This window comes from Malaya genurostris, chromosome 2 (genome assembly GCF_030247185.1).
Source record: "Malaya genurostris strain Urasoe2022 chromosome 2, Malgen_1.1, whole genome shotgun sequence".
Taxonomy (NCBI): domain Eukaryota; kingdom Metazoa; phylum Arthropoda; class Insecta; order Diptera; family Culicidae; genus Malaya; species Malaya genurostris.
In genome coordinates, this window is record NC_080571.1 from 76,074,763 (window position 1) to 76,101,149 (window position 26,387).

The 26,387-nt window shown below is 39.5% G+C and overlaps 1 protein-coding gene across 1 annotated transcript; it reads right to left on the reverse strand.

Moving 5' to 3' along the window:
- LOC131427697 (activating signal cointegrator 1 complex subunit 3) lies at positions 1 to 26,322 on the reverse strand. The gene is made up of 9 exons (XM_058591131.1): positions 25,929 to 26,322; positions 25,600 to 25,867; positions 25,378 to 25,536; positions 23,474 to 25,318; positions 7,266 to 10,459; positions 7,040 to 7,208; positions 6,807 to 6,973; positions 404 to 858; positions 1 to 341 (listed from the first exon to the last, which is right to left on the reverse strand). Exons 1-9 carry the CDS (start codon positions 26,054 to 26,056, stop codon positions 178 to 180), a joined length of 6,549 nt encoding a protein of 2,182 aa, XP_058447114.1. The 5' UTR covers positions 26,057 to 26,322; the 3' UTR covers positions 1 to 177.
- Between the last annotated feature and the right edge of the window lie 65 nt (positions 26,323 to 26,387).

Sequence of the window (26,387 nt, forward strand, 5' to 3'; positions counted from 1 at the left end):
TGCAATAAATAGCATTATATTTACTTAGAAAACAAATATATCGACGTAAAAATATCATAGATTATCTACGCAGTAACGAATCACATTATAGTTTTTGCACTTACCTTCCGCTATAGCGAAGTTTTCAGGTAATCCGTCGGTTAAACTCAACGTGCAATAATTAGATAAGATACGGAATTACAATTTTTCCATTTGAAGAGCAATCAAATCTCTTTCGGATTCGTTCTCAATTGATACCTGTAAGTCAGCGGGTGCTGGAACAACCTCCAAGTGAATGTCATATTGTTGATCTATACCGATGTATCCGTCCGACATGAGGTAAACAGTATAGATGCAACGGCCTAAAAATTATTTCATCAAATTTCATCTGGTTTAACCAACAATAAACGATTGATCAACCTACCCAATCGCCTTGGTGCCACAAAGCACAATTGATGTGAACTTTTGTTACTCCGATAGACGCAACGTTTCATGGCAATCAGCTCTCCTTGGGCTTGATGACCGAGCGTTAGGAACCAACCTTCATCTTTGCCTTTGGGAAACTTGGGGCAGTGAATGTTCAGAGTTTCGAAACTACCCAAGCGAATCAACTGTACGTTCAGAACATATTCCTGTTCGGCGTAGAGCTCCATCCATGTGTCTCGTGTTTGAGGTTGTGTTAACGTTCGCTCAATGCTGGCATCCTGTCCGTAGGGACCACGAACCGAGAGCTGCACATTAATGGACGGCAGGGAACAAACGACTTTGTAGATTTGTTCAATTTCCGATTCCTCGAACTCCTGTCTGAGCGTACCCGCTAGGGTCTCATAGCGTCGATTACATTTCTCCTTCAGTGCCGGTAACGTTAAAAATGGAAGACTGTAAGTGGAAAGATTATTGAGTGATTGCTACAAACTTCGTACCCAGTACATGAAGGCTTTTTTATAGGGGGCAACGAACCATAGCTGCATATCTAGGGGATATATTATTTTAGTTGGTTGTTTCGGCACTGTAACGGCAGGACTGGAGATCGTTGGTGTTTGATGAAAGCTTGGAAAGATTGGAAAACCCGACGACCCCAGAGGCTAGCTCTTCAACTTTACGAAATTCACGATGATGATAATGATATCCCCGTGAATTGTTAAATAAATGATTCCTTGTGTAGGTTCAAAAACGAAAACGGTATTAGAGATGGCTGAATCGATTTGCACAAGCTTAGGTTTAAATGAAAGCACTTATTTGCTCTCATACGGGTATTTAAATTTTGAAACAGTCAGAGTGACGATGCTATGCGAAAAAAAATCATCTAAAATGAGGTCAAAACTGTTCCATTTTGTAGATTTTGTTAGTTGCTGACCAAACAAACCGAATTCAGCTATATTCAAAAACTAAACAAATGATTTTTCTCATTCCATTCTCCTCCTGCTATCTTTTACCCCATATATAAACTTTGGATTTTTTTTTGTTTCGATTATAGAGGTTTTAACTTTGAGGTCATTTGCCTCTTCGGATCAGAAAAAAGTTCTGACCCTATGTGCGTGGTTGGGAACCGAACCCGAACGGTCGATATCTCAGAGATGATTGGACCGATTTTGATCAAACTAGTCGCAAATAAGAGGTCTCACTGTCACCCTGAACTTTATTGAATGGTTTTGAGGTCGGATGTTTACTTTTTGAGTTATACAAAGTTTTATGTAAAAATTTTCAGTTTTTTGTCAATATCTAGCCCAATTGACCTTGAAAACAGTATATGTTTTAAGGCTTAGATTCCGCACTGTAATAGCTACCAAACAAGCCATAGATTGTTTAAATTCCTCGATTTAACGGAGATATCGATATATATATTTTTTTTTTGTTATGCAATTGTTTCTTAACACCTAAAAGACAATGCACAGCATCCTTTTTCAAGAGGTTTCGATTTTAGCACGGTTCGTTATTGGCAACATAATCGTTCGAACATGACATATGTATTAGAAAGATGGCAGTATTTTTAAATTCAAAATAATTTCATTATTTATGCTTGCAACCAAGGATGGCTTTTATCGTATCAAAGAACGCTCACTGGCAACTCTTCGACGATTGAATCAGTACCATCAAAGAGAGACGGATATCATCGCAACAACAAAAACCCGGCATGGCTCATTTAACATAGAATCGACACCAGTGCGAGAGCAAATTTCTCTCGATGACATTTCTGAGAATCAAAGCTTAGCACGCTACTAACCAGCCAGTTGATAATTGCGATAGAATCATTTTACTATTACTATTCTAACTATGTGCATATAACCTTTGTATAAGTTGTGTCTATGAAAATGTCTGTGAATGTTCCACACAAAGGATTTGAAATATTGCAACCTAGTATGAGAATCATCAAGTTGAATCATCGATTCGATTTTTTGCGATAATTGTCTTGCGATTCTCTCTTGGGAAATTCCAGACAGCAACGATCATTATCAGACTGTAAATTTTTTTAAGGGCCGTGAAATACTCAGAGTATGAAGTGGAGCGAAGGAATGTAGAAAAATTCTCTCACGGTTCATGCATTGAGAGACTCGAGTTCTTGTAGCATCTTCTACCGGATTGAAAATGTTGTATACAATATAGATAGCAATATAGCAGCTTCTGTCAAATTTTCGGCGATCACCAACACTGAGTTATATCATATAACACACTTAAATTTTTTAGCTGAGTCTCGGCAAAAAAAATACCGAGATTCGCACAACCGAGTAATCAGCAATCATCTCGGCAAAAAAAAACTACTGAGCGTCTCGACACCCTCATTGCCGAAATCGTCAGCATAAGGTTTACTGTTTGATCAGTGAAACGTTCACTGAATATTCGGCAGTCCATTAAACGAAAAAATCTAGTCAATTATTTTGTTTGTAATTTCTCAACATTATAAACACGCCATTCAGGATCAAAAATTCATTTTATTAACACTTAAAGGAGGCTTAAAAATTTGTTGTTAGTAGTGCTTAAAGCCTCTACCTGAAAACATGTAGCATAAAAAAATTTAAAAGTTTGTCGGAAGGCTCGCATTTGATACCGAATACTGTAAGAACCATGCAAAGAGTTTTAAATGCTGACAGTATTTCCGGTCCTATGGGAATTATTACATCTCTCCAAACTAATGAGCAGTCTCCTTCGCCAAATTCCTCAGACATCACAACAGCGGCGTTTCCGGATGCGGCCACCTTGAGTCGAGCTTACAATATATTGATTTTTGGCTTACAAAAATTTTCAATATTTAATGATGCATATACGGTATTGTTCAAATAAACTTACTTTGATCTATTGAATTATTCCATGCATTGGGTTATTTTTTCGCATATAACCCCAAAGTTTTGTCTCGAGGACGCTTTGAGCCCCGTGTTGGGTGTTTTTCCCTTATAATCGCGAGTGCTCTGATAAAATCGCTTTTTTATAAAGCGAAACATGTTACTATCACCCTCATTCTTGTTTACGTCCGTATCGGCAGTACGACGAACGGGTACTTTCGAACGAATACGAATAAGCCATTCTTGTTTTCACTCGAATGAATTTGAACGCGACTCGTTTGTCACAAAAAATTCAAATATCAGTAAACTTCTTCAAATAAATGCTAAGCCTTGATGAAATCAGTCCAATTCTTGTGATTATCCATATGCTAAACGCTAATATGTATGGCAGTTTAACTTCAAACGATACGTGTATTCGAACATCATTCGTACGAATGGAAAGTCCCATTCTCGTTTACGGACGAATAGACGAAATGGCGTGGTTTCGATTCGTCAGTTTTATGTTGCGAATCAATCGTTCGAACACATTGAAAAAAGTTTAACCGATTTCTAACAAATTTATTTTCGAGTCTAAAGGTGATTTGCAATCAAATCTTAAATTTGTGTATTGCAGAAAACATTTAGAAAGCATAGCAGTATAGTAAAATGCTGTTTTTTTTCTGGCGAGCTTTCGAATATATGCGCGGTTCCAAGTTTTTACGCATCAAATTTTATATCCATTAGGTACTGGAAAATACGCCATGGGCAAATATGCTCTATTTTATATTAAATGCATGATTTTACCAATGTAATAAATATGAAGACTATCGAAAACATGACAAAATTGCAAGAAAAATGCAACATATTTTTCTCAGATAATACTGATCGGACTGTTTTTTTTTTACTTTGCACGAAGTTTAATTTGAAAATTTCATTTACCGAGTTGAATAAAATTAGTCCTGAGTACGTTATTATGTAGCATTCGTCACTTCCTTGATGCTTGGAATCTTCCTAAAAACAACTACCTGCGCTGCCGATCCTTCTTTTGCACAGGAGTCGCGTACGTACACGCAGAGATGGCATTTCACCAGAGTTATACACGCTAGAGTCAGATTTTTGCCACACCGAGGATGAAAAAACGAAGCACCGCACAAAGAGGAAGGCGCACTTCTTCTCAGTGTCGAATAGACAGCATTTGAGTGTGTGCTTGTGGTTAAAGCAGTTGGCGCGAGTGAAACACATTCTCTTCGCATGAATCACTCACACGCGCTCTCGTCTAAACACACCCAAGTGACCACTAACGCGTGATTGTGAGCGAACACTTCTGTGAACTTCAATTAATAGAGAGTAGATCTGGCCTTGCTATGAAAAATTTGCAAGGAAAACCGAAAATTTTACGATAAATTGTTTTATTTTGCTGATTTTGCGTGTCCACGCTTCATCTACGAAAACCATACAGCAGAGTGCTCACCGGCGTGTACACCTCTGTGAAAGTATCTGCATCCTCCCCAGAGAATTTATTAGCTAATGCTCTAGCACTTTGGTGCGATTCAGTGGAAGAGGTAAAAGGAAATAAACAAACGCACTCATGATGCGTGCACACTTACACAGCAGTGGTGTATAAATGTGAAAGAGAAGAGCTCTCGTTGAAGTTGTCAGTGCGAGGGGAGAAATTTTGCTTGCTCTTCGTCACACAGAGGAGATAGACATCTCTGGGTACACGTTCGAGTGAAAACAAGAATGGATTGTTCGCATTCGTTCGAAAGCATGTGTTCGTCGTATGGTCGATACGGACGTAAGCAAGCATGAAGATACAAAGTCAGCGAAAAAAACAAGTCAAATAACAAATGATAGCAAAGATTTTTAATTACAACTAAAATCTGTACCAGAACTGATAGTTTAAAGTTGGATGGGCGTTGTTTTTATGCATGTGCGATGTTGAAAATAGTGATTGATTCGAACGTAAACGGGAATACGAATTTGATATACTTTCGAACGTATCGCATACGGACGTAAACAAGAATGAGGGTGTATATTTATTCAATATTTTTACCTGCAAGTGATTCCACGCTTCTTCGAAGATTATCCATTTTTTCACTAGAGAATTTCATCAGAAAATAATCGCGCAAGCGCGAAAATGTAACGCGGCAATAAATGACAGCTGTCGTGCTGAATCTCGGCAACAGCTAGTGCATATTCCGAAATCTCGGCAAACGTCTCTGCTGATGTCGGCATATCTGTTGTTTACTGATAAATTCAGCAAGTAATTATGCCAAATTTCGCCAAAGTGAAGCATTTTACCGAAATATCAGTGAATGCATTTAACGAAGTTCAGAAACATGCGTATTGATTACTGAGCAATCAGCAAATTTACGTGTTGCTGATCAGTTTCAGCATTTTATTATGCCAAGCTCAAGAAATGGCCTTAAGTGTGTAGATATTACTTCAGATTGTAACAAAACTAAAAATTTAGCCTCGAAAGGCTACTGAATAAAATAATGCAATCAAAGTATTATCGTTCATATAACTTTCATAAAACCTGATGCCAGAATTACAATTCATAAATATACACGTTTTTGGAAAATGTATTGATTTAGTACATTTTCGTTGACTAGTGATATCTTATTTCAACAGTTTTTCAATCGATAATGAAATTCGACCGCGCTCTGTCATGCGGCGAATTGCTATTTGGCGCTGGGAAAGATACCGAAAATACTTGAATGTTTTCTTATATTCAATCGTTCTTAAGAAGGAGATAGATTCTCGATTCAGGTATAAACATTGTTAGCATGTTAGTAAATACATATGCATATCAGGGATGCCAGGTTCACACATTGAACTGCGTTTCACAGATTTTCAATTTTCTGAACAGATTTTAAAAATGACACAGATTTCTGAAAATGATCACAGATTTTCACAGATTCTAAAAAAAACACAGATTTTCACAGTTTAGCACCAAAAAGTACACAGCGGTTGAGGAAAAGATACAGAGCGTGTTGGTAGTGAGACCTTTTTTTGCTCACCGAATTGATCTGCTATTATCGCTATTATGGTACGGGAAACGGGCACAGATTTTCACAGACAGGTTTTTGGCTTGATCACAGATTTTTGAAAAAATGACCTGGCATCCCTGATGCATATAACCTTATGTTAGTCAATTATAAATACTTATAGTTCATAGTTCTAGTGCAATAGTAATCAACAATAATAAAGATTGAATTAGGTTATGCTCGGTGGGTCACGTCAAGAGTCTCCTAAGATCAGGGGCACGTGCCCCCACTGCCCCTCCGTAAAAGTGGCCCTGGGTTACATTCAAGCTGTGAAATATTCACAAATCCATGACGAATCAATAAGAGTTTTTAACAAGCCAACAAAACGTGTGATAAGCCCACTGCACTCAATCACTGATAATATTTCTGGTTTCTATGGTTGTGTAGACATTGGAAAATAGTGCACCCGCTTCTAAAGCATAGCGCTGTCAGTGTCTCTCCACACAGTAGGAAATTTAGTTTTAATGTTTTGCCTTTGAAACGCTGGTTGTGGAATAGAACAAAAAAAAAAACAACTTACTCCAGTTTCACCTGATTGAAGACATGTGCATTGTGCGGTTCGACGTGCGGCAAAGTCATCACAACAGAATCATCGAGCCAACGTGCTTGGATTATGCACTGCATCAACTGTTGAATCCTTAGAGTGCTAGCCAACCAACCTCGTTCGGCACTTATGTCTATCATGGCCTTGATTATTAATCAATTGATTTGTCATTTGGTGTTAGGCCAGAGATACATGTTAAAGGTACTTACTTGAATGATTCTTATCGATTGATCCAATACAGATTTCGTATCGGTTCCATAGTCAGAATTGGGTAACGGCAAACGGGACAGATGAGCTTGCATCAATAGGAAGACCTTGGTATGAGGATTATCCATCGAAAGTGGATCAACCTTTAGTCGACAAAGCTTCGAAAGATCGCTAAAAGTTTATGGGTTGGTGAAGAAGCGTTTTTCTTACGAATGATTGATTACTCACGTGTTGTAAACGTCTTCGTGGTGCCGTACAGGCTGCTGTTCAAACTCCCACGCATCTACCATAGCTCGCAGGAGCTCCTCAAAGTTCATATCGTGTCGTAACGTATCTGCAAAATGGCGCATACTTTGGTGGGATAGATAGTAGTATGATGATATTCTTCCCATCGATGTGGGAATCAATCCACGTTCATCTTCAGCTATCAGAATACATCCGGCTCGTACCAACGTATCCAGAACATTCTGAACCATCTTCGACAGAAAACGATTGACTTCTGTCTGTTCGATATTGTCCAAATTGTAATATGCTGGATTTCGAAGCAGTCGACGGAAGAAATACGTCCACGTAAGATAATCCAACACCCCTTGCTTTGTCTGAACTGTACCGGCTACGATTTCCGCATTCACATGATCAGAAAGCACCTGCAGAAGACTGGATTCAACTGGGAATGGATCGTACAGGAACTTTTTGTAGAAATTCTTTTTCACATCATGCACAAATACACAGGCAATTCCTTCGTTACCGAACTGCGGCCGTCCAGCACGACCCATCATTTGTAGCACATCCGTGATCGGCATGTCAACGTATCGTTTCAGTTTACCGTCGAAGAACTCGGTTCCCTTGATAATGACTAGATGGGCTGGAAGATTTACACCCCACGCCAGCGTAGCGGTCGCAATCAGAACCTGAATTTTGCGATGCAAAAATAGCTCCTCGGCTGTTTTTCGATCACGTTCTTGCAGCCCAGCATGATGGATACCGATGCCGAAAGCCAACGTCAACTTCAAGTTGTTATCTTTGATGTTCATCAGAATCTGATCCATTTCCTGCTCCGGAATGTGCAGAAACTGTTTCGGATTGTCTTCTCCCGCCAAAAATGCAATCAAATCCAGTGCGGTAATACGAGTTTGCTTACGCGAAGCCACAAAGATAAGTGCCGGGGTGCAGGGAGAGTATTGACGAATAGCTTGGAAAGCGGGACGATTCATGGTTGCCATTCGTGGGCAGTAGTGCTTTCCAGGAAATCCTTGTATATGCACAGACAGTGGCACCGGTCGAACGGAAGGTTTGAAATTGTACAAACCCATCATGCCAATACCCAACCAATTAGCCAGATCACGTGCATTAGCCAAAGCCGTGGACAAACCGACAATCCGAAGCGTGCGTTCAGTGTGCGAAGCGATGAAGTTGGTTCGAGAAACAATTACTTCCAGCACCGGGCCACGATCCTCACCGAGAAGATGGATTTCATCGATCACTATCAAAGCAACATCCCTCACATAATCACGCGTTTGCCACGATCGACTGATACCGTCCCACTTTTCCGGGGTCGTAACGATAACGTGTGACTCACGTATTGCTTTGATGTCCGGAGTAACATCACCGGTTAATTCGACGACTTTTTTGCCCAGTTTCTGTTCCAATCGAACTTTCCAATCATCAATGCGTTCTTTGACTAGTGCCTTGAGAGGAGCTATATAGACGACTTTCCCCTTCGGAAGAGTTTTGAATACCCGGAACATGGCAATTTCAGCAGCAATAGTTTTACCCGAACCGGTGGGAGCTCCCAGCAGAACGTTGCTATCGGTATGATACAGACAGTGGAATATCTGAGTTTGAATCGGATTAAAATGGGTAAAAGTGTACAACGATTCAAAGTTCCGATTATTCAGAACTGTGACAGGCAACGGTTGCAGCGGAAGGAGTTCCGTATGAGGTGGATGAACTTCCGGTAGAATAAGGTGTTTGAATGATAACGGTATCAGATTGGAGCTTCCAAGCCACGTATCACTAGTCGCTCTTATGTAATATTGTGGAGGTAAAGGATCTTTCAGTGGGATAGTCATAACTAATTCCTGTACTTCTTTCCGGATGGTTTGCCGTTTGGTCATCTGGAAATATTCGGAGTGATAAATAAAATTGCTTTCCGGATCCTCAATCCAAATCCAAAATGATTCAGCTGTCTTCCCGTGAACACGATCATTCCACCTAAACGAAGGTGTTATGAATATACGAATTCTCAGAACTGTTCTAGTAATCGGCTGTAGGGTTGCCTCAATTTCCAGCAGAGGAAATTCTTCAGCACACCGCTTTACCAGTGCCGCATGACGATGATTTCGCACCATTTCACCAATTTCCTGCTGATCCATGTCTCTCAAAGCTAGAATACTAAGTCCCCGTTGTTCAATTTTCTCCACCACGTCCATCGGCAGTATCGGAAACTGATACATCGGTGTCATAAACTCCCACATCTGCTTCTCGAACATTTTACTAATGTTCAACATTCTTCCCGCTAGTATCGGATTGTTCTGTCGCAAAACGATAGTGAACAACGCTCGTGCTATCCTCACGGCGTTTTGCGTGATGTAAGACATATCCGAAATCAGTGAGAACGATTTTACCCATCCCTTCGACAGATAAGTTTGCATCAATATGTTCACCTTTCCATGGATATTTTCGCTACCACCTCGAACCGGTACCTCACAGCACACCCTTGTCAAATCGTCCAACTCATCCATTTCATCATCCCTGACCTTTAGCTGCTCAAATTCCTGCGCATTTGACATCATCGCTATAATGTCCGCTTCATTCATGATTGGTTTCAGCATTTCATTAAACACTTCCACCGTATCGTACTTTATGTAGAAATGCGACGCCGTTCTGCCCAGATCAGTCACATTCAAATCTCCCGTTCGCTCATTATATCGAACCATCCGCGCCTTATCGAGAGCCATCGCGGCTGTACTGATTAGCTGCCTTCTCTTCTGTTCTAGCGTGGGGTCATCCTGCAAATCCTGATAGTTCAACCCATAGCACTGCGGATTCATCCTCATCCGTACGAACAAATACGTGTAGCTAAGCCACTCGATCGCCTCGTCAATGTTGCTAATCGTACCGAGCGTAACCTCGGCGTTCAAATTATCCGCCAGACACTGGATAAAGTTCGACTCGATCGGAAATTGATTCGTCAACAGTGACAAATAGTGGTTCAGCTTATCGTGCGTCGTGATAATCGTGCCGACACCGCTTTTGTCGAACTGAGGTCGCCCAGCGCGTCCGAAAATTTGTAGCACATCGAGAATACCCAGGTCAACGAACGTACCATGCTTGGAGTCATAGATCTCCGTGCCTTTGATGATGACTGCGTGAGCCGGTAGGTTCACACCCCAGGCGAGAGTTGCCGTGCACACTAAGACCTGAAAACGATAGGATAGAAATGACACGGAAGATTAAATGTTTGTCGATATATCCAGAAAATGTATACACGTGTACGGCAAACAAAGTTTAATTGGTTTCGCCATCTTCGCCAATCTTGCATTATTCATAGCATATACCATAATGTACATTTCGCATTTCAGGTTTAGCTAATCTTCATCCCTATTCTTTATTTCGATGGAATGTGAAAATTCGGGTGATGCTTGTGTGTGCAAAATTTTGTATTCGATCCAAATAATACGATCAAAATATAGAATAGAGATGATAATACCAGGTATGTCGGTATGAAACGAGTGTTTTACCTTTTTTATAAATATAAAAAAATAGGTATAGAATTTTCCGAGGCCCAGAGGGCCGAGTGTTATATATGTTGCATATGGCAATTTGCAGATAGCCTTTTGGTTCAGTGTAACATAAATGTCAAAATGTAGAGAGTAGTGAAATAAACGGCGACTCGATATATTGATTAGATTGGCAAAAACTCGATATATTGATTAGAAATATGAATTTTGGAGAGGAAATCCCCATTGATGCAATGATAATAGCCAATATAACGAAAACTGACGATTTCCTAAATGAAATAATAAAATATATGAGAAATGGTTGGCCAGAGAAAATCGACAAACGCCTTGTTAATGTATTTTCCAATAAGCACGATTTGGAAATAGTTGTCGAGTGTTTATTGTACCAGGACAGGGTAGTTATACCGCAGAAATTACAAGGAGGGACTTTGAAACTTTTACACGTTAACCATGCAGGCATTGTGAAAATGAAGCAATTGGCTAGAAAGTGTGTTTATTGGTTTGGGATCAATTCTGACATAGAAAAATATGTAGCGAGTTGTGATGTTTGCAACAGTATGGCTATCGTATATAAACCTACTATAGAGTCTAATTGGACACCTACCACGAAACCATTTAGTAGAATACACATAGATTTCTTTCATTTTTCATCCCATACATTTCTTTTGATAGTGGACAGTCTCTCAAAGTGGGTGGAAGTAGAGTGGATGAAGAGGGGCACGGATTGTGCTAAGGTAATCCAGAAATTGATATCATTTTTTGCACGTTTTGGGCTGCCAGATGTGTTAGTATCAGATGGTGGCCCGCCTTTCAATTCCCATAAGTTTGTTGAGTTTTTGGAAAAACAGGGTATCAAGGTCATGAAAAGTCCTCCATACCATCCTCAGAGTAATGGGCAGGCAGAAAGACTTGTGAGAACAGTCAAGGAAGTTTTGAAGAAGTTCCTAATGGAGCCAATATATTCGAATTTGGGGCTAGAAGAGTTAATAAGCATTTTTTTAATTAATTATAGAAATAACAGCATGACGAATGACGGCAAATTCCCGTCTGAAAAAATATTTTCCTACTCACCAAAGACTTTATTGGACCTTTTACACCCAAAAAAGCATTACAAACAAAATATACTAAAGCACGTTATCCCTTACGATGATGAAGTTAACGGTCCAAAGTTTAATACTAATAAAAAAGATCCCTTGGATGAACTGATAGCGGGAGACGTAGTTTGGTATAAAAACCACGATCCCCGCAATCAGTTCAGATGGTTGAAAGCAACGTTTATTAAAAGGTATTCTCATCATACATTTCAGGTTGCAATTAGAAGCGTGGTGCTCATGGCACATCGAACGCAGCTAAGGATAGCCAATAATGATGGGCTTGAACGACCAAACGTTACAATATCGATGAGTTCCCCTAATATTTATGACGGGAAGGATGATGAGCCCTTCTTGGGGTTCCCAGAGGTTCCTCGAGTTAAAACGAATAAAAAGAGAAAATTGGTGACAGTGGAGTGGGCGGTTTTCGGCCAAAGGCGTTCGAAAAGGATACGGTTGGCAAAGGTTGACCGAGATTTTGTTTACAATTAGTAGTATGTAAGACAAACGATTTACAATTGAAATATCTATTAGATTTAGTAGTTATTTTTATACAGATTGAATTAATTTGATTGAAATTGCATATAATAGATTAGTCTTCTTATAGAAGGTAGAGCTGTTGCATATGGCAATTTGCAGATAGCCTTTTGGTTCAGTGTAACATAAATGTCAAAATGTAGAGAGTAGTGAAATAAACGGCGAGAAGCTGGCATTCTTGTTCAGACATTGGAGACGTACTGACTTAAAACTGGTGAGCTATATTTTAAAGAAAACTCCGAAGATTCCCTTGTCCTTTCCGGCTGGTGATTGTCACGCGAGAAGCCTAGTTAATCGGTACTGGATAGCTGGAGTACTGAAGATAACCGTTAGGTAAGATAAAGTTTAGATGATAGCTTTCTCACGCTCTCCTGACATTACAATATACTAATCGATTTAGCTCGACGAACTGAGCAAATGTCCATGTGTGTGACTATGTGTTGTCAACAAAGAGGTCCAGATCTCAGAGATGACTGGACCGATTTTGATCAAAGCCATGTAGTGGATTTTGACATTCTGTTTCAACAGACTTCGCAGCCGATTCAGAGTGTACAGAACCATTGCATGGCTGGTGCTACGATCCTACTGACACTACGAATCCTTCCAGGTCAGTACTCGAACATACGACAACTGATTTGTAAGACCAGTGCCCTATGCATTGAACCGCCAACCCGGGACTAGTCGCAAATAAAAGGTCTCCCCGTCACCCTGAATGCTATTTAATGGTTTTGAGATTGGATGTTTTTGAGTTATACGAAGTTTCAGAGTCCGAATTTTCTGTTTTTTGACAATATCTGTCACAATTAACCTTGAAAACAAAATATGTTTTTGGACTTAGACTACGCACGGTAATGGCTATCCAACAAGCAATAGATTGCTAAAATCCATCCATTTTTATCGGAGATATCGATGTTTTTGTATGAGCGACTTTTCGCTTTATTCCAGTAGTAGGAGTTTTACGCGCTTGACGATAAAGCGATATTTCGGATCAAAGGGAAACACGATTTTCAATACTGTTTTATGCAATTATTCATAAGCACCTAAGACTATGCACAGCACTCTTTTTCATGGCGTTTCGTTTTTTGGCAAAATAGTTCAAAACAATTTCATATTCATTTTATTTTTATTGTTTGGAATAATAATTGTTGGAAAAACACAACTTGTTATTTCCTTATACCATTCGAAGAAGTTCGTCGAGAGAAGCAAATTTGTGTGTGAAAAAGAATTTCAATGATTTCCTCGGAGATGGCTTAACTGATTTCTACAATTTCTGAAGTTCATTTGGGTTCGACCTCTGGTTCCGGAACTACAGGATGGTATATGTAATGAAATTAAAATAATGTTACTCAACTTGCTCGTACATGGCTGAAACGATTTCGTCCATCTAACATTCAACATCTTAAGGTCCTATACAAACTGCTTGTTTTTAATCAGATCCGACTTCCGGTTCAGGAGATACAGGGAGCTTAGTGTAAAAATTTCACATAAATTTATCGGGTTTATCGGGTTTACAGATTTTGAGACCTTTTTTATCAATCCGCATTTGTTTTTTTCATGGATATTCTTAGGTGTTTTAGTTCTCATGACATTATTTTAACTATCGTCGTTTTAAACGGCAAATTGAGAATTTATTCACTCATTACTCTATAATGTCGAAAGTGCAAAAGGTGTCGAATTTCAATCGTAACGTGTGACAATCGATTGAACATTCCATGTGATGTCGAAGTAAGTTCCACTTTAGAGTTTTTCGTCATTATTTATGGTACTTCCAGAGCCGGTATTCAGGAACTAGCATAACCTACAATGATTTGTATGGCCATAAATGATTACGTCAAACAATTTACATCTTCTATATCGGTATGAATGTTAAAAAACTCATCATCCTGTAATTCCGGAATCGGACAAAATTCACCAATTTTGTATGGGACCATAAGTCCTTTAGTTTGAATTTTTAGTTTTGATGTTCGATTTGACCTTTTTGAGAAAATGATTTAGCTTTGAGAAACGATTCGATACTGAAACCGGAGTACTAACATCCTGAGGAGTGTGTAGACATTTTTGAGAAATCGTAGTGCGAATTAAAATTTCGGGGACCTGCAACGAAAACTGAATACCGCTAGAACTGAATTAAGTTTATTTGGTTATCGACTGTCCAAATCTGCCAACCCGATAAACCTGAATAATTTATGTGAAATGGACATTTTCATACTAATCACCCTGTAGCTCCTAAACCGGAAGTCAGATCTGACTAAAAAGTAAAATGTTTTATAGGATTTTAAGACCTCTCATTTGAATCATATATGATTCTTAGATTTCAATTTAATCTTAGATCGGTTCAGCCATCTACGAGAAAAATTAGTTGCATTATTTTCATTTCGTTTCACATATCATCCTGTGGTTCCGCAATCAGAAGTCGGATCCAAACGTAATTCAGGAACCTTGTTTGGGGGTATACTACTTTTCATATTAATCTGAGTTTGTAGAAAACGGTTGAGTCATCTCCGAAAAAATAGAGTGAAATTATTTGTCACACACACATTTGCTGATCTCGACGAACTGAGTCGAATGGTATATGGGAGTTATGTTCTTCCAGCATTTATTACTGTAAGTAGTTTAAATCAAAATAATTATGGAATTACTTTCAACTTGAAAATGCTGCCATCATCTTGTTTACATGTCATACTCGATCGATTATGTTGCCAAAAACGAACCGTGCTAAAATCGGTCCGAGACAAAATGCCATGAAGAAAGATGCTGTACACATAGTCTTTTTGGTACTTAGAAACAATTGTATGTAACAGTATAAAAAATCATGTTTCCGAAACAGCGCTTTATCATCAACTACTGGAATAAGCCGAAAAGTCGTTTACACAATAATATTGATATCTCCGTTAAAGGTTCGAAATGAATTTAGGTTCGAAATTCATATCTAACATTTAGTTGCCGAATCCAGATTGAAAATTCATTTCCTAAATTTGGTCATGAATTCTGCGGTTGAAATCCAGAATTTTGGATTCGAATTCCAACCATAAATTAAGAAACTAAACTCAGTTCTAAATTCTAGTCAAGAAAACAGTTCTAGAGTAAAAGATTAGGATTCAGTTTCAGAGATTAACGGATTTTGATAATCTGTGGCTTGTTGGATAGCTATTACAGTGCGGAATCTAAGTCTAAAACATATTATGTTTTCAAGGTCAATTGTCCGTGTGTGTGTGTGTGTGTGTGTGTGTGTTTGTGTGTCTGTATGTGTGTTTTCAACTACGAGGTCGAGATCTCAGAGATGGCTAGACCGATTTTGATCAAACTAGTCGCAAATGAAAGGTCCCCGTCACCCTGAACGCTATTGAATGGTTTTGAGATCGGATGTTTACTTTTTGAGTTACACGAAGTTTTATGTCAAAATTTTCAGTTTTTTGACAGTATCTGTCACAATTGACCTTGAAAACAAAATATATTTTCAGACTTAGATTCCGCACGGTAATACCTATCCAACAAGCCATAGATTGCTAAAATCCGTCCATTTTTAACAGAGACATCGAAATTTTTGTGTAAGCGACTTTTTCCCCTATTCCAGCAGTATAAGTTTTGAGCACTGTCTGGCAAAGAAATGCTTGAGAGCTACATAAAACACGATTTCTAGGTACCATTGTACCAGGTACGATTGTTTCTAGGTACCAAAAAGACTGTGTACAGCATGATATTTTGCCTCGGACCGATTTTAGCACGGTTCGTTTTTAGCAACATAATCGTTCGAATATGCCATATGTAAACCAGATGATGGCAGAATTTTCGAGTTAAAAGCAATTCCATAATTATATTGATTTAAACTACTTACAGCAATTAATGCTGGAAGAACATAACAGCCATATACCATTCGATTCAGTTCGTCGAGATCAGCAAATGCGTGTGTGACAAATAATTTCACTCTATTTTTTCGGAGATGACTCAACCGTTTTCTACAAACTCAGATTCATATGAAAAGTCGTATAGGTTCCGACCTATGGTTCCGGAACTACAGGATGATATGTGAAACGAAATTAAAACTGTGTAACTCATTTTTCTCGTAGATGGCTGTACCGATTTAAGATTAAAATGAAATCTAAGAATCATCTAAGATTCAAATGAAAAGTTTTAATATTCTATAGAACATCTTGTTTTTCAATCAGATCCAACTTCCGGTTTCGGAGATACAGAGTGATTAGTATAAAAATGTCTATTTCACAAAAATTAATCAGATTTATCGGGTTAGCAGATTTGGATAGTCGATAACCAAATAAACTTATTTCATTTTTGATTGTATTCAGTTTTCGTTTCGGAAGGCACCCAAAAATATAATTCGCACTACGATTCCTCAAAGATGTCTACATTGATTTTCAAACATTTTGAAACAAATGTAAACTATACAGCTACTCAGGTGAATTTGTCTGACTTCGGCTACACCGAATTTCGAATTCCGATTCCAGTATCGAATCGTTTCTCAAAGCACAATCGTTTTCTCAAAAAAAGCCAAATCGAATTTCAGAAACAAAAGTTCAAATTAAAATAAATCCAATGTTATCCTATTCTGACTTCCGATTCTGGAATTGTAGGATGATGAATTTTTAAAATTCAAAGCGATATTGAAGATGGCAATCCCGAAATGCTTCAAAGTTGGACTCAAAAATATTGCAATTTATTCGTCATATGGCCATACGAATCGGTTTGGGTTATGTTTAATCGATTGTTATACTTTTAGATCCAAATTCGATCCCATTTGCAGTTTCGACATTACAGAGTAATGAGTGATTAAAACCTCAAATTGCCAAGTAAACTGAGAATTTACCGCCCCGAAATTCAACGATGTTAACCTGTTAACCGATCGAAGCGCCGTCTGCATGTCATTGTCGGTGTTGTCGGATTTCTATGTAATATGTGAAAGTTTACAAGTCGATATTGTTGCAAAACTGAAATGTAGAGGCGCTGCTTGTTTAGAGATGATACTTTCAGCAAGAGCTGTCAAATCGGTAGGAAAATTTCTAATTACTCCACCTTTTCAACGATTTCTTATGAAAACGGGCAAATTCATTTGAAAAATCATAGTAGAAGTTGAAGAAAATGTTTTTACTCTGAGGCGGTAATGTTGATCTTAGTTTATTGTGCGAAATCTAACGTTTATTCAGAATAGAGCATTAAACTTAATTTGATACCATTTTTCAAATGTCTGGAAATAACAAATAAAGTATCCGATATAAATGGTACTCGATAAATTTCCGAAAGAATCCTCCTTTTCTTGGTTCCATTTTTCATTGTCGCTACCGGTGAATCAGCTTTGCGACAATGTGCCAATCGTGTCATTCAGACTGAAGGTCTAGGGTTGGTCTGCAGCGGACCCATCCGCGAGTGTTTTTATTTTATTCTTTTGGTGGTCGTGTTTCATCTCGAGTTGTTGACAGCAGAGCGAGTGGGAGAGAAGGGATACTGTTGAGATCGTTCCTTGGACATATTTTATATTTTTCTAACTTATTATATTTCTCCGGAGTATCGAAAATCAGATTTTGTTGAGATCATATTGTTTACCAAAACATATCCGGATCACTTTCCCTCCCTACTAACAAATCTCCCGCGGTCTCTAGAAACAACGAGTATCGCACTAACATTCCTTCCTTTCCCTCAGTAGCACAGCGTTTGGTCGTAGCCAGCGTCGTTATTGATTATTTAATAAAAAGTTAGGAGTGAGTGGCTATGTACAGTGAAAATGATTTGCTTCTCCCAAGCTTCATTTTCTTGGTTCATTGTACAACCACGGTCAATCACGAAGTGCAACTACGGGCGATCTACTTCTGCTCAGCTCTAAAATTTAGGTTCGAAATTCATATCTAACACTTAGTTGCCGAATCCAGATTGAAAATTCATTTCCTAAATTTGGTCATGAATTCTGCGGTTGAAATCCAGAATTTTGGATTCGAATTCCAACCAAAAATTAAGAAACTAAACTCAGTTCTAAATTCTAGTCAAGAAAACAGTTCTAGAGTAAAAGATTAGGATTCAGTTCCAGAGTCATAGTTTCTAATTCTGAAACTGTTAATCTGAAACCGAATTCTGAAACTAATTTCTAAACCTGAAATTAAATTCCGCATTCAGGTGGACCAGAATCTAGGTTCTGAATTCAGTTTTAGATCTCAGTTCTAGCATTTAAATCAAAATTCAGTTCTCTGCTGCTACTGTTTGGTTAAGTAGGTAAAGTGTTTGAGGTTTTATACCACGCAGAAGGCTTTGCTGTTGCTGTGTTGGGTGGAAGATCCTTATCACGAATGTGTGTGTTCGCATTTATAGAAATCGGGCCCTTAAAACAAGAATCAGTATGAAACCAACTTGCATTCCGCAGGGTTTATTTGTTTATTTGTTTGCTTGTTTCATCTGACAATAAAAGTCCAAGGCCAAGTTATAAAATCGAGGATTGCGACACTTTTTGAACAAACTTATATGATAATTCACCAAAATCTAATAAATTTTCTACTAGGAAGAAAGCTCGAACACACGCTGCAATAGGTTCGTACGAGTTCCAGACGATGTCCGATGGAATCTTCGTTGAAGCAAGCCTGTTGATCGTAGAGTTCGTTGTGAAGCGCGGAAGTCGATGAGGGACAGGATCTTTGAAGAGTCGATTTCCCCGTTGATAATCTTCGCCACAAACGCAGCTTGTTGAATTTTCCTTCGTCGTTTCAGGGTGTCAAGACATAACAGGCGACTCGATCAGGGTACGATGGTAGATCCAAGGGATTTCGCCCAGGGAGATCTCTTAGCGCCTTTTCTCAATTTCAGTTTCTCGTTTGTGTCTTCAACAACCAGCTTCGGTCAGTTCGCTCGTACATCTCATCCAAGTCAGTCGATATAACAAAACCGCTTACGTTCGGGACAGAAGATACCAAGTACAGTATTGTGTAGTGAACAATAGAACGACCTCGACATGAGTGAACCAAACGAACAAAAGCTACCGCCGACACGAAAGAATACAATTGTTGTTGACTTAAGGTAGTGCAAAATTCGACCTTCGATACGAGAACTTGAAGGTTTGCTTACGGAGCAAATGCATCTTGACATTAAACGTGTGCATTTACTTCAATGTAATAAGACGAATAATGTTGTTTACGTCCAGTTGGATGCAATTCAATTCGCAAAAGACAATAACAATGTGCACTATGTGGAGCACGAGAACATTAAGTACAACATTCCAGTATATATGGAAGATAGTGCTATAGAAATGCGTGTACATGATTTTCCCTCAAGCATCACAGATTCATATATTTGCAAAACTATGTCCCAATACGGAGAGATTCTCTCTATCGAAAAAGAAAAGTGGAAGAATTTTTTCCCCGGTATTCTAAATGGCGTACGTTTGTTACGCATACACTTGAAGAGGCCTATACCTTCTTATGTGATTTTCGGTCAAGATACAAGAATTCCGTGCAAATCACTTGTTACCTATGACAATCAGATGGCCACATGTCAATATTGCCACAAAGCTGTTCACTACGGTAAGCCATGTGATAAACTGGACAAGGAGACAACTACTCCAAAGGACAACGGTGCTTCCTTCCTACCAACCCCAACCAACCCCAGTACACCTGTAACAGCCACCAACAACAATGAAGCATTCCCTTCAACGAAACCATTAGTATTCCCTATAGAAGAAAGTACGCCAGCTGCAGTTAACAATTCACCCTCCAACCAACCAGCAACTGCAACCAATGTACAACAAGGCGCATCTACAGCAACTCTCAACGAGCCCAAGACTACGATCAACAAGGAAAACGAAAATAAAACGGACATCACACACAACACCGACGATGAATCAATGGATGATGAGAAAAGCCGCGGACGAAGTGACCCCCGATCCTCGTTGGATGGAATCCCCCTAGAAAAAGGGTGACAACGAGATCCAATAGCAAAAAAAAATTTAAGTAACAAAAATGTAAGCCAATCGACCACGTAAAGCTTTTACGCAAAAAGGCCAGAATAAAATTTTTTTTATAAAAAATAATCTGCTTCGGTGCCGGTTTTCGTTCTTTTTACCACGTGTACGAAATCGAACACAGCACGCTGTGTTCTTCTTTCGTAGAGGCGATGTTGTGTTTGCTTCTTCCGTACCTGGACATGTAAGTACCGGGCGCCCTATATGAAGATTTTTTTTGACACCCATAACCCTGTAGTTTCGGAACTGGAAGTCGGATCGGGATAAAATTAGGGTATTCCGTATGAAACCATAGGATCTTTCATATAAAGCTAATTTTGCGAAAATAGGTCAAACCATCGCTGAGAAAAGTAAGCTCGATTTTGGAGTTTGTAAACAATATTACCGCGGCTTCCGGAACCGATGATATAGCCAAAGTCGATTCGCTTGGCCGTCAGCTGACGAAGCCTGACGATTGGAATTAATTTGAACCCTGTTTTGAAATAATTACTCGCGTTTTGCATCACCGCTCTGTGTGACTGTTTGAAATTTTCAACACTCTTCATCCTGGAGTTCCGGAACCGAGAGTTTTGTATGAGGCGGTGAGACCTTAATTTTGAACCTGTTTTTTTAAATCGGTCGCTCCATCTCTGAGAAAAGTGTGGAAGTAATTTGAAATAGGAATTGTTATACTAATCGCCCGGTTATTCTAAATAAAATTCAGGAAATTTGTATAAGACAATTATACCTTTCATTTTAATCTAAGTTCTAATCTAATCTAAGCGTCCCGGGTTGGCGGTTCAATGCATAGGACGCTGGTCTTATAAGCCAGTTGTCGTATGTTCGAGCCCCGACCTGGAAGGATTCTTAGTGTCAGTAGGATCCATAGTACTAGCCATGCAATGATTCTGTACACTAAGTATCGGCTGCGAAGTCTGTTGAAACAGAAAGGCCAAATTCCACAAAAGGAATGTAATGCCAGGACTTTGTCTTGCTTTGTGAAAATCGCTTCAGCCGTAACCAAGAGTCGGATTCGAAAAAAAAAGTCAAGAACTTTGTATGGGACCACAAGACCATTTATTTGAATCTAATGTCGTTTTCGCTTGAGAAAACTGAAACTGACCCAGGGTAGTTTCATCGAACAAACACTTTTCACGGAACTGTGTTGACTTCGCACTTAGCAACGAGGGTTTGAGCAAACCTGATATAACAACCAGGTTCGAAACTGACTCGATTTTCAGTTCAACAACGTTAAAACTAGGTTCGAAACTAGCTTCAAACAAACGGTTTGACAGCAGTTAGGGTGGAACCTGGATTAAGTTTGGCATCAAGCGAAAACGACATAAGTTCGTGAAAATCGGTTCAGCTTGAGGAGAAAAGTGAGTGCAGAAAATGTTATTTTCACAAAAATCGATTTTCACAGTGATTGCATAACCTTCCTGTGTGAAAATGGCAAAAACATGTAATCAATGTATAAGTTATACGGATTTTTTTTCCTCTATCACCACCCCCTACTACATGGTATTCAGGAATTTTGCGCGCACGATCTGGCTTTTTTTTGAAAAAAAAAATTGTAATCGCAGAGAGTGGTGATTTTTCAAGATCGAAATTGTCTAACTTTAACCGCCGGAGGGCACCACTTACTTATAACCGATTTAGCTCAAATTTTGCATGGCGATGTTTTTCAGGAGCTTAAACTTTTTTTATATCATTTATTTTACTCCGGCTTTAACCAGCTTACACTTTTCAACTCTACCGCTTTACGAAATTAGAGATGACCCCAAAATATTGGAACCCTAATGGACACAAGCATGTGCTGCATGCAGTGTTGGTGATTGCCGAAAATTTGACAGAAGTTGCTCGATTTTTATCTATATTGTATACAACATTTTCAATCCGGTACTACAAGAACTCGAGTCTCTCAATGCATGAACCGCGAGAGGATTTTTCTACATTTCTTCACTCCACTTCATACTCTGAGTATTTCACGGCCCTTAAAAAAATAATGATTGGTGCTGTGTGGAATTTCCCAAGAGAGACACAACTTATACCAAGGTTATATGCACATAGATAGAATAAGCGGCAATAGTAAAATGATTCTATCGCAATTCAGAGAGGATCCCCACAGCAGCGTGCTAACCTACGATTCTCAGAAATGTCATCGAGAGAAATTCGCTCTCGCACTGGTGTCTATTATATCCGGCTCTCTTTGATGGCACTTATTGAATCGTGTGAAGAGTTGCTAGTGAGCGTTCATTGATACGATAAAAGCCATTCTTGGCTGCATGGAATATTAACGGATCAATAATACCGTGGAGCAGCTTCTGGACTTTTTGTGATTCAGTTTTGTGCACCGTTCGCTTCACACGAGACACATTTTCATCGGAATTTAGCTGTTTCTTCGCATTCGAGAAAAACCTGCACTTTCGATGAAACTCTCAACGGGTGAGCACATTGCATCGTGTTAGCCCGGAGAAAATTCGAGTATTTCGCAAGAAAGAAAGGATTTTCAGCCGTACTTTGACGATTCGACGCAGCCGCACAGCGAGATTTTCGCTTGTAGTCAAGTGAAAATAAAGTCCATTGGACTATAAACGAAAATTAACTGGCAATATAGCCTTAGTTGCTGTGCCATCAATTCGGCGTCATCTCGAGTGAGGTGACGCCAACCAGCAAAGAAGAAGAAGAGAAAAACCTGTTCGAACAACCCCATAGGGCTGCCCCTTGTAGTTTTTTTTTAAATCATCTAGTAAAATCTGAAAATTATAACTATTGTTTAATTCTTGACGAGAGCTTGACGAGTTGGCTTCAACACCGACCGAAGCCGAACTGCTGTTGATTAAAACGCCTGATTGAAAGCAACAATCAAAACCGAGTTATAAGCGTAATGTATCCAAAAAAAGATGAACGAATACAACTATGAAATGAAATATTAAGAATGAACCCCTAGCTTTCTTCTATTCGGGGAGATTGTTTTACCAGTTAAACTACCGAAAAAATAGTCTAATTGAACAGCAAAAACCGAGCACCTTCAGCTGTGCTCGGACGCCACGCAGTCCAAATTATTCAAATTTGCTCCCTTAAATTCGATATCAATATACAAGGCAATATCACTATAGAGAAGGTTAAAGTTACCTTGATGATGCCATCAGCAAAGTATTTTTCCACCAGGTTCCTATCCTGTCGTAACATTCCGGCGTGATGCATTGCCAGTCCGTTCTGGAACAGCTCCACCAGCTGTTTGTTGCGACTTTTGGAAATCGCTTTGATTGCATTTCCATACTCCGGATTACTGTCCGGAATCAGCAACTGAATGTGGCCCTTCTGTTGGGCAAACTCCTTAATGATAGTCGCCATCCGAACTGTCGCGTTTCGTGCATGAACAAACACCATCACCTGGTGCCCCTGGCGTACCATATCGATACAGCGATCGTAACAGATAGTATCCATATCGGCCAATTGTTGCAGTGCCTTCAGTGATTTTACTCCGATGAAGTCGGTACTCAGTGGAACCGGTCGGAAGCGTGAATCGAAAAAGAACAAACCAATCATCGGATTAACTCGCAGAAATCGTGCGACGTCGATGTAATTCGGAAGAGTGGCTGAAAGACCAACGATCCGAATCATACTCTGGGATGATTCTACCAAACGAAGTGTACGGGCGACCAGCGCTTCCACTACCGGACCTCGTTCCCCATGCAATAGGTGCACTTCGTCAATTATGAGCAACTTCACCAAACTAATGAAGGCAACATCCCCAGCGCCTTTCCGCGTAACGACGTCCCATTTTTCCGGTGTAGTCACAATCATTTGAGTTTGCTGCATCTCGGTTTTAGTCAGTTGCATATCGCCGGTAAGTTCTCGAACCGATATTCCCAGAGGAGCCAGTCGTTTCCCGAAATTACTGGTCATTTCAGCGGCGAGCGCTTTCATTGGTGCCACGTAAACCACCTTAAATTGGTCACGGTGTATAACACCTTGATCTACGTACTGTCGAATAGTGTTCACAATTGTCAACATAGCAACGTTTGTTTTGCCGGCTCCGGTAGGAGCACATACAAGCAAATTTTCGTTGCTATGATAGGCCGCCGGATAGACGATGCTCTGGATCCGATTAAGTTCCTTACAGCCTTTGAAAGCTATTTGGCTTATTTCGTCCATGGAATTAATCTGAATACGATTGTTTCCGATAGAAAGTGGTGGTGGATCCGTTGCAGGAATTTTAACTTCTTCGTACAGCTTACTGTCGTTACGTTCCACGTTATCCGGCAGCATCAATTTGCCACCGGCGATAAATCCTACGTGCGCTTTGGCCTCACTGTAAGAATCGTACACGTTCGGATACTTGACGGGCTTTGGAGGTTTTGGTGCCATCGTTCGGGGAGGCCTGTCGTCAAATAGTGGCGTCATTTGTGCTGCCATTAGTAGGCTTTGCTGATAATTCAGTCTCATCTTCATTGGGTCCAGTTCCTCACTTTCTTCTTCAACTCCACCCACAGCGTTCAGAAACTTTTTCAACTTTTTTTCTTCCTTATTCACCTGTTTCCGTAGTTGTTTCTCCGACTCCGATTGAATCATGACTGGCATTAGGTATGCCGGTGCATGCTGCATAGCTTCTAGTTTTTTAACAGCTTTTTCCTTGAAAACATTAATTTGTGCCGTTGCTTTAACCCGCTCGATAATGTGCTTTCGATTCTGCAGCAGCTCTTGGATCAATTCGAACTTATCGAAGCCCAAATAATCGAACAGTTCATTCTGTAGTTCATCGTTCGTTTTCGGAGATTTCAACAACTCCACCAAACTGTCGATCAGTTCCGGAAGCATTCGTTTCGCTAGCCAGGCCCGTGTGTATTTATCATTATCAGTCGCACTGGAAGAACTTGGGCCAGGTTGCGCAAGCCGCTGTTGCTTTCGGTTGTCGTACTTCATCGAGAAAGCAACTGCCGATTTTTTCTCTGCAGGTTGCGATGGTATAAGATCCTGAAAATTGGAATAATTTAGTTAGGCAAACAGTTTTTTTGTCATCAGAGATTGTTTACACTTAATAAACTAAAGTCATTCCCTAAACCTTCCGGTACTTGACACTTTATGTGTGATCCCCATATCGGTTTCGTTTCGCTCTGCTGATTTCCAGTTTCAGTCTCTTCAAGATATTTACGGCAGTCTTCGTTCAGGTGTTGACTTATTTCATTTACAAGCTAGAAAAATCGCAAACTATTAGCAACCGCCTGAGGCAAAGTAACCTAAGCTAGTCCACTCACCAGACACATTTTGTTAATGAGAGCATTCGGCACTTGACCGAACATCTTTTTAATACGTGAAGTATGCTTCAGCATAACAATTTTCTGATCTAAAAACAATCGCAATATAAATATTGCTGCATCGTCCACCAACACAGCGTTTTCTTCACTTCCCAGCATCTCTCGGCAGTAGGTCCACAAGGCTCGCAACTGATTGGTAACAAGTGAAGCTTCTTTAGTGTCCATTTGTTTGTTGACGAATAGTTTTAGTTCTTTCCAGGATACTCCACTGGAAGAGAGGAATTATAATTATATGTTATTTCACAAAATTGTAACTTGTGTAATGTTACCTTCGAGCTTCTTTTGTGCGAAATATCTGCAAAGCTGGTCTATCTTCCGCCCGGTTCGTTAGCTCGCGATCAATGTCCAAATCCGTGCTGGCACGCATTGAACGGGAAAGTTTCGGTAGTTCCATCATCTTAATAGATTGATACAGAACGAATGGAAGGCCGGATAATAATCACGATTATTTCACAATATGTGACAAAACAGTAGCCTATCAACTGTCGTTTTCCCTCTGAGTTCTGCTCCCTAGCAGTCAAATAAATAAGTCTTTTTGCTAGAATGCCAATGTACTCTTGTCGAAAAAAGTAATATTTGCAAATTATATTCAAATAAACAATAAATTTCAATTATGAACTAATTGTAATAACGTTGTCAGATGGCAGAACGACCGAAAAGAATTCAAAGAATACAATATGCTCGAAAAAATGCAATTTATAAAACGTCACACGTTAAACCCATGTGGC

What these genes read in the sequence shown, in the direction of transcription:
- LOC131427697 (XM_058591131.1), bottom strand. Translation starts at nt 26,056, where the DNA reads ATGATGGAACTACCGAAACTTTCCCGTTCAATGCGTGCCAGCACGGAT. An exon ending in CGCACAAAAGAAGCTCGAAG is followed by an intron (nt 25,868 to 25,928) that starts GTAACATTACAC and finishes CCTCTCTTCCAG; the next exon opens with TGGAGTATCCTGGAAAGAAC. An exon ending in CACGAAGACGTTTACAACAC is followed by an intron (nt 7,209 to 7,265) that starts GTGAGTAATCAA and finishes ATAAACTTTTAG; the next exon opens with CGATCTTTCGAAGCTTTGTC.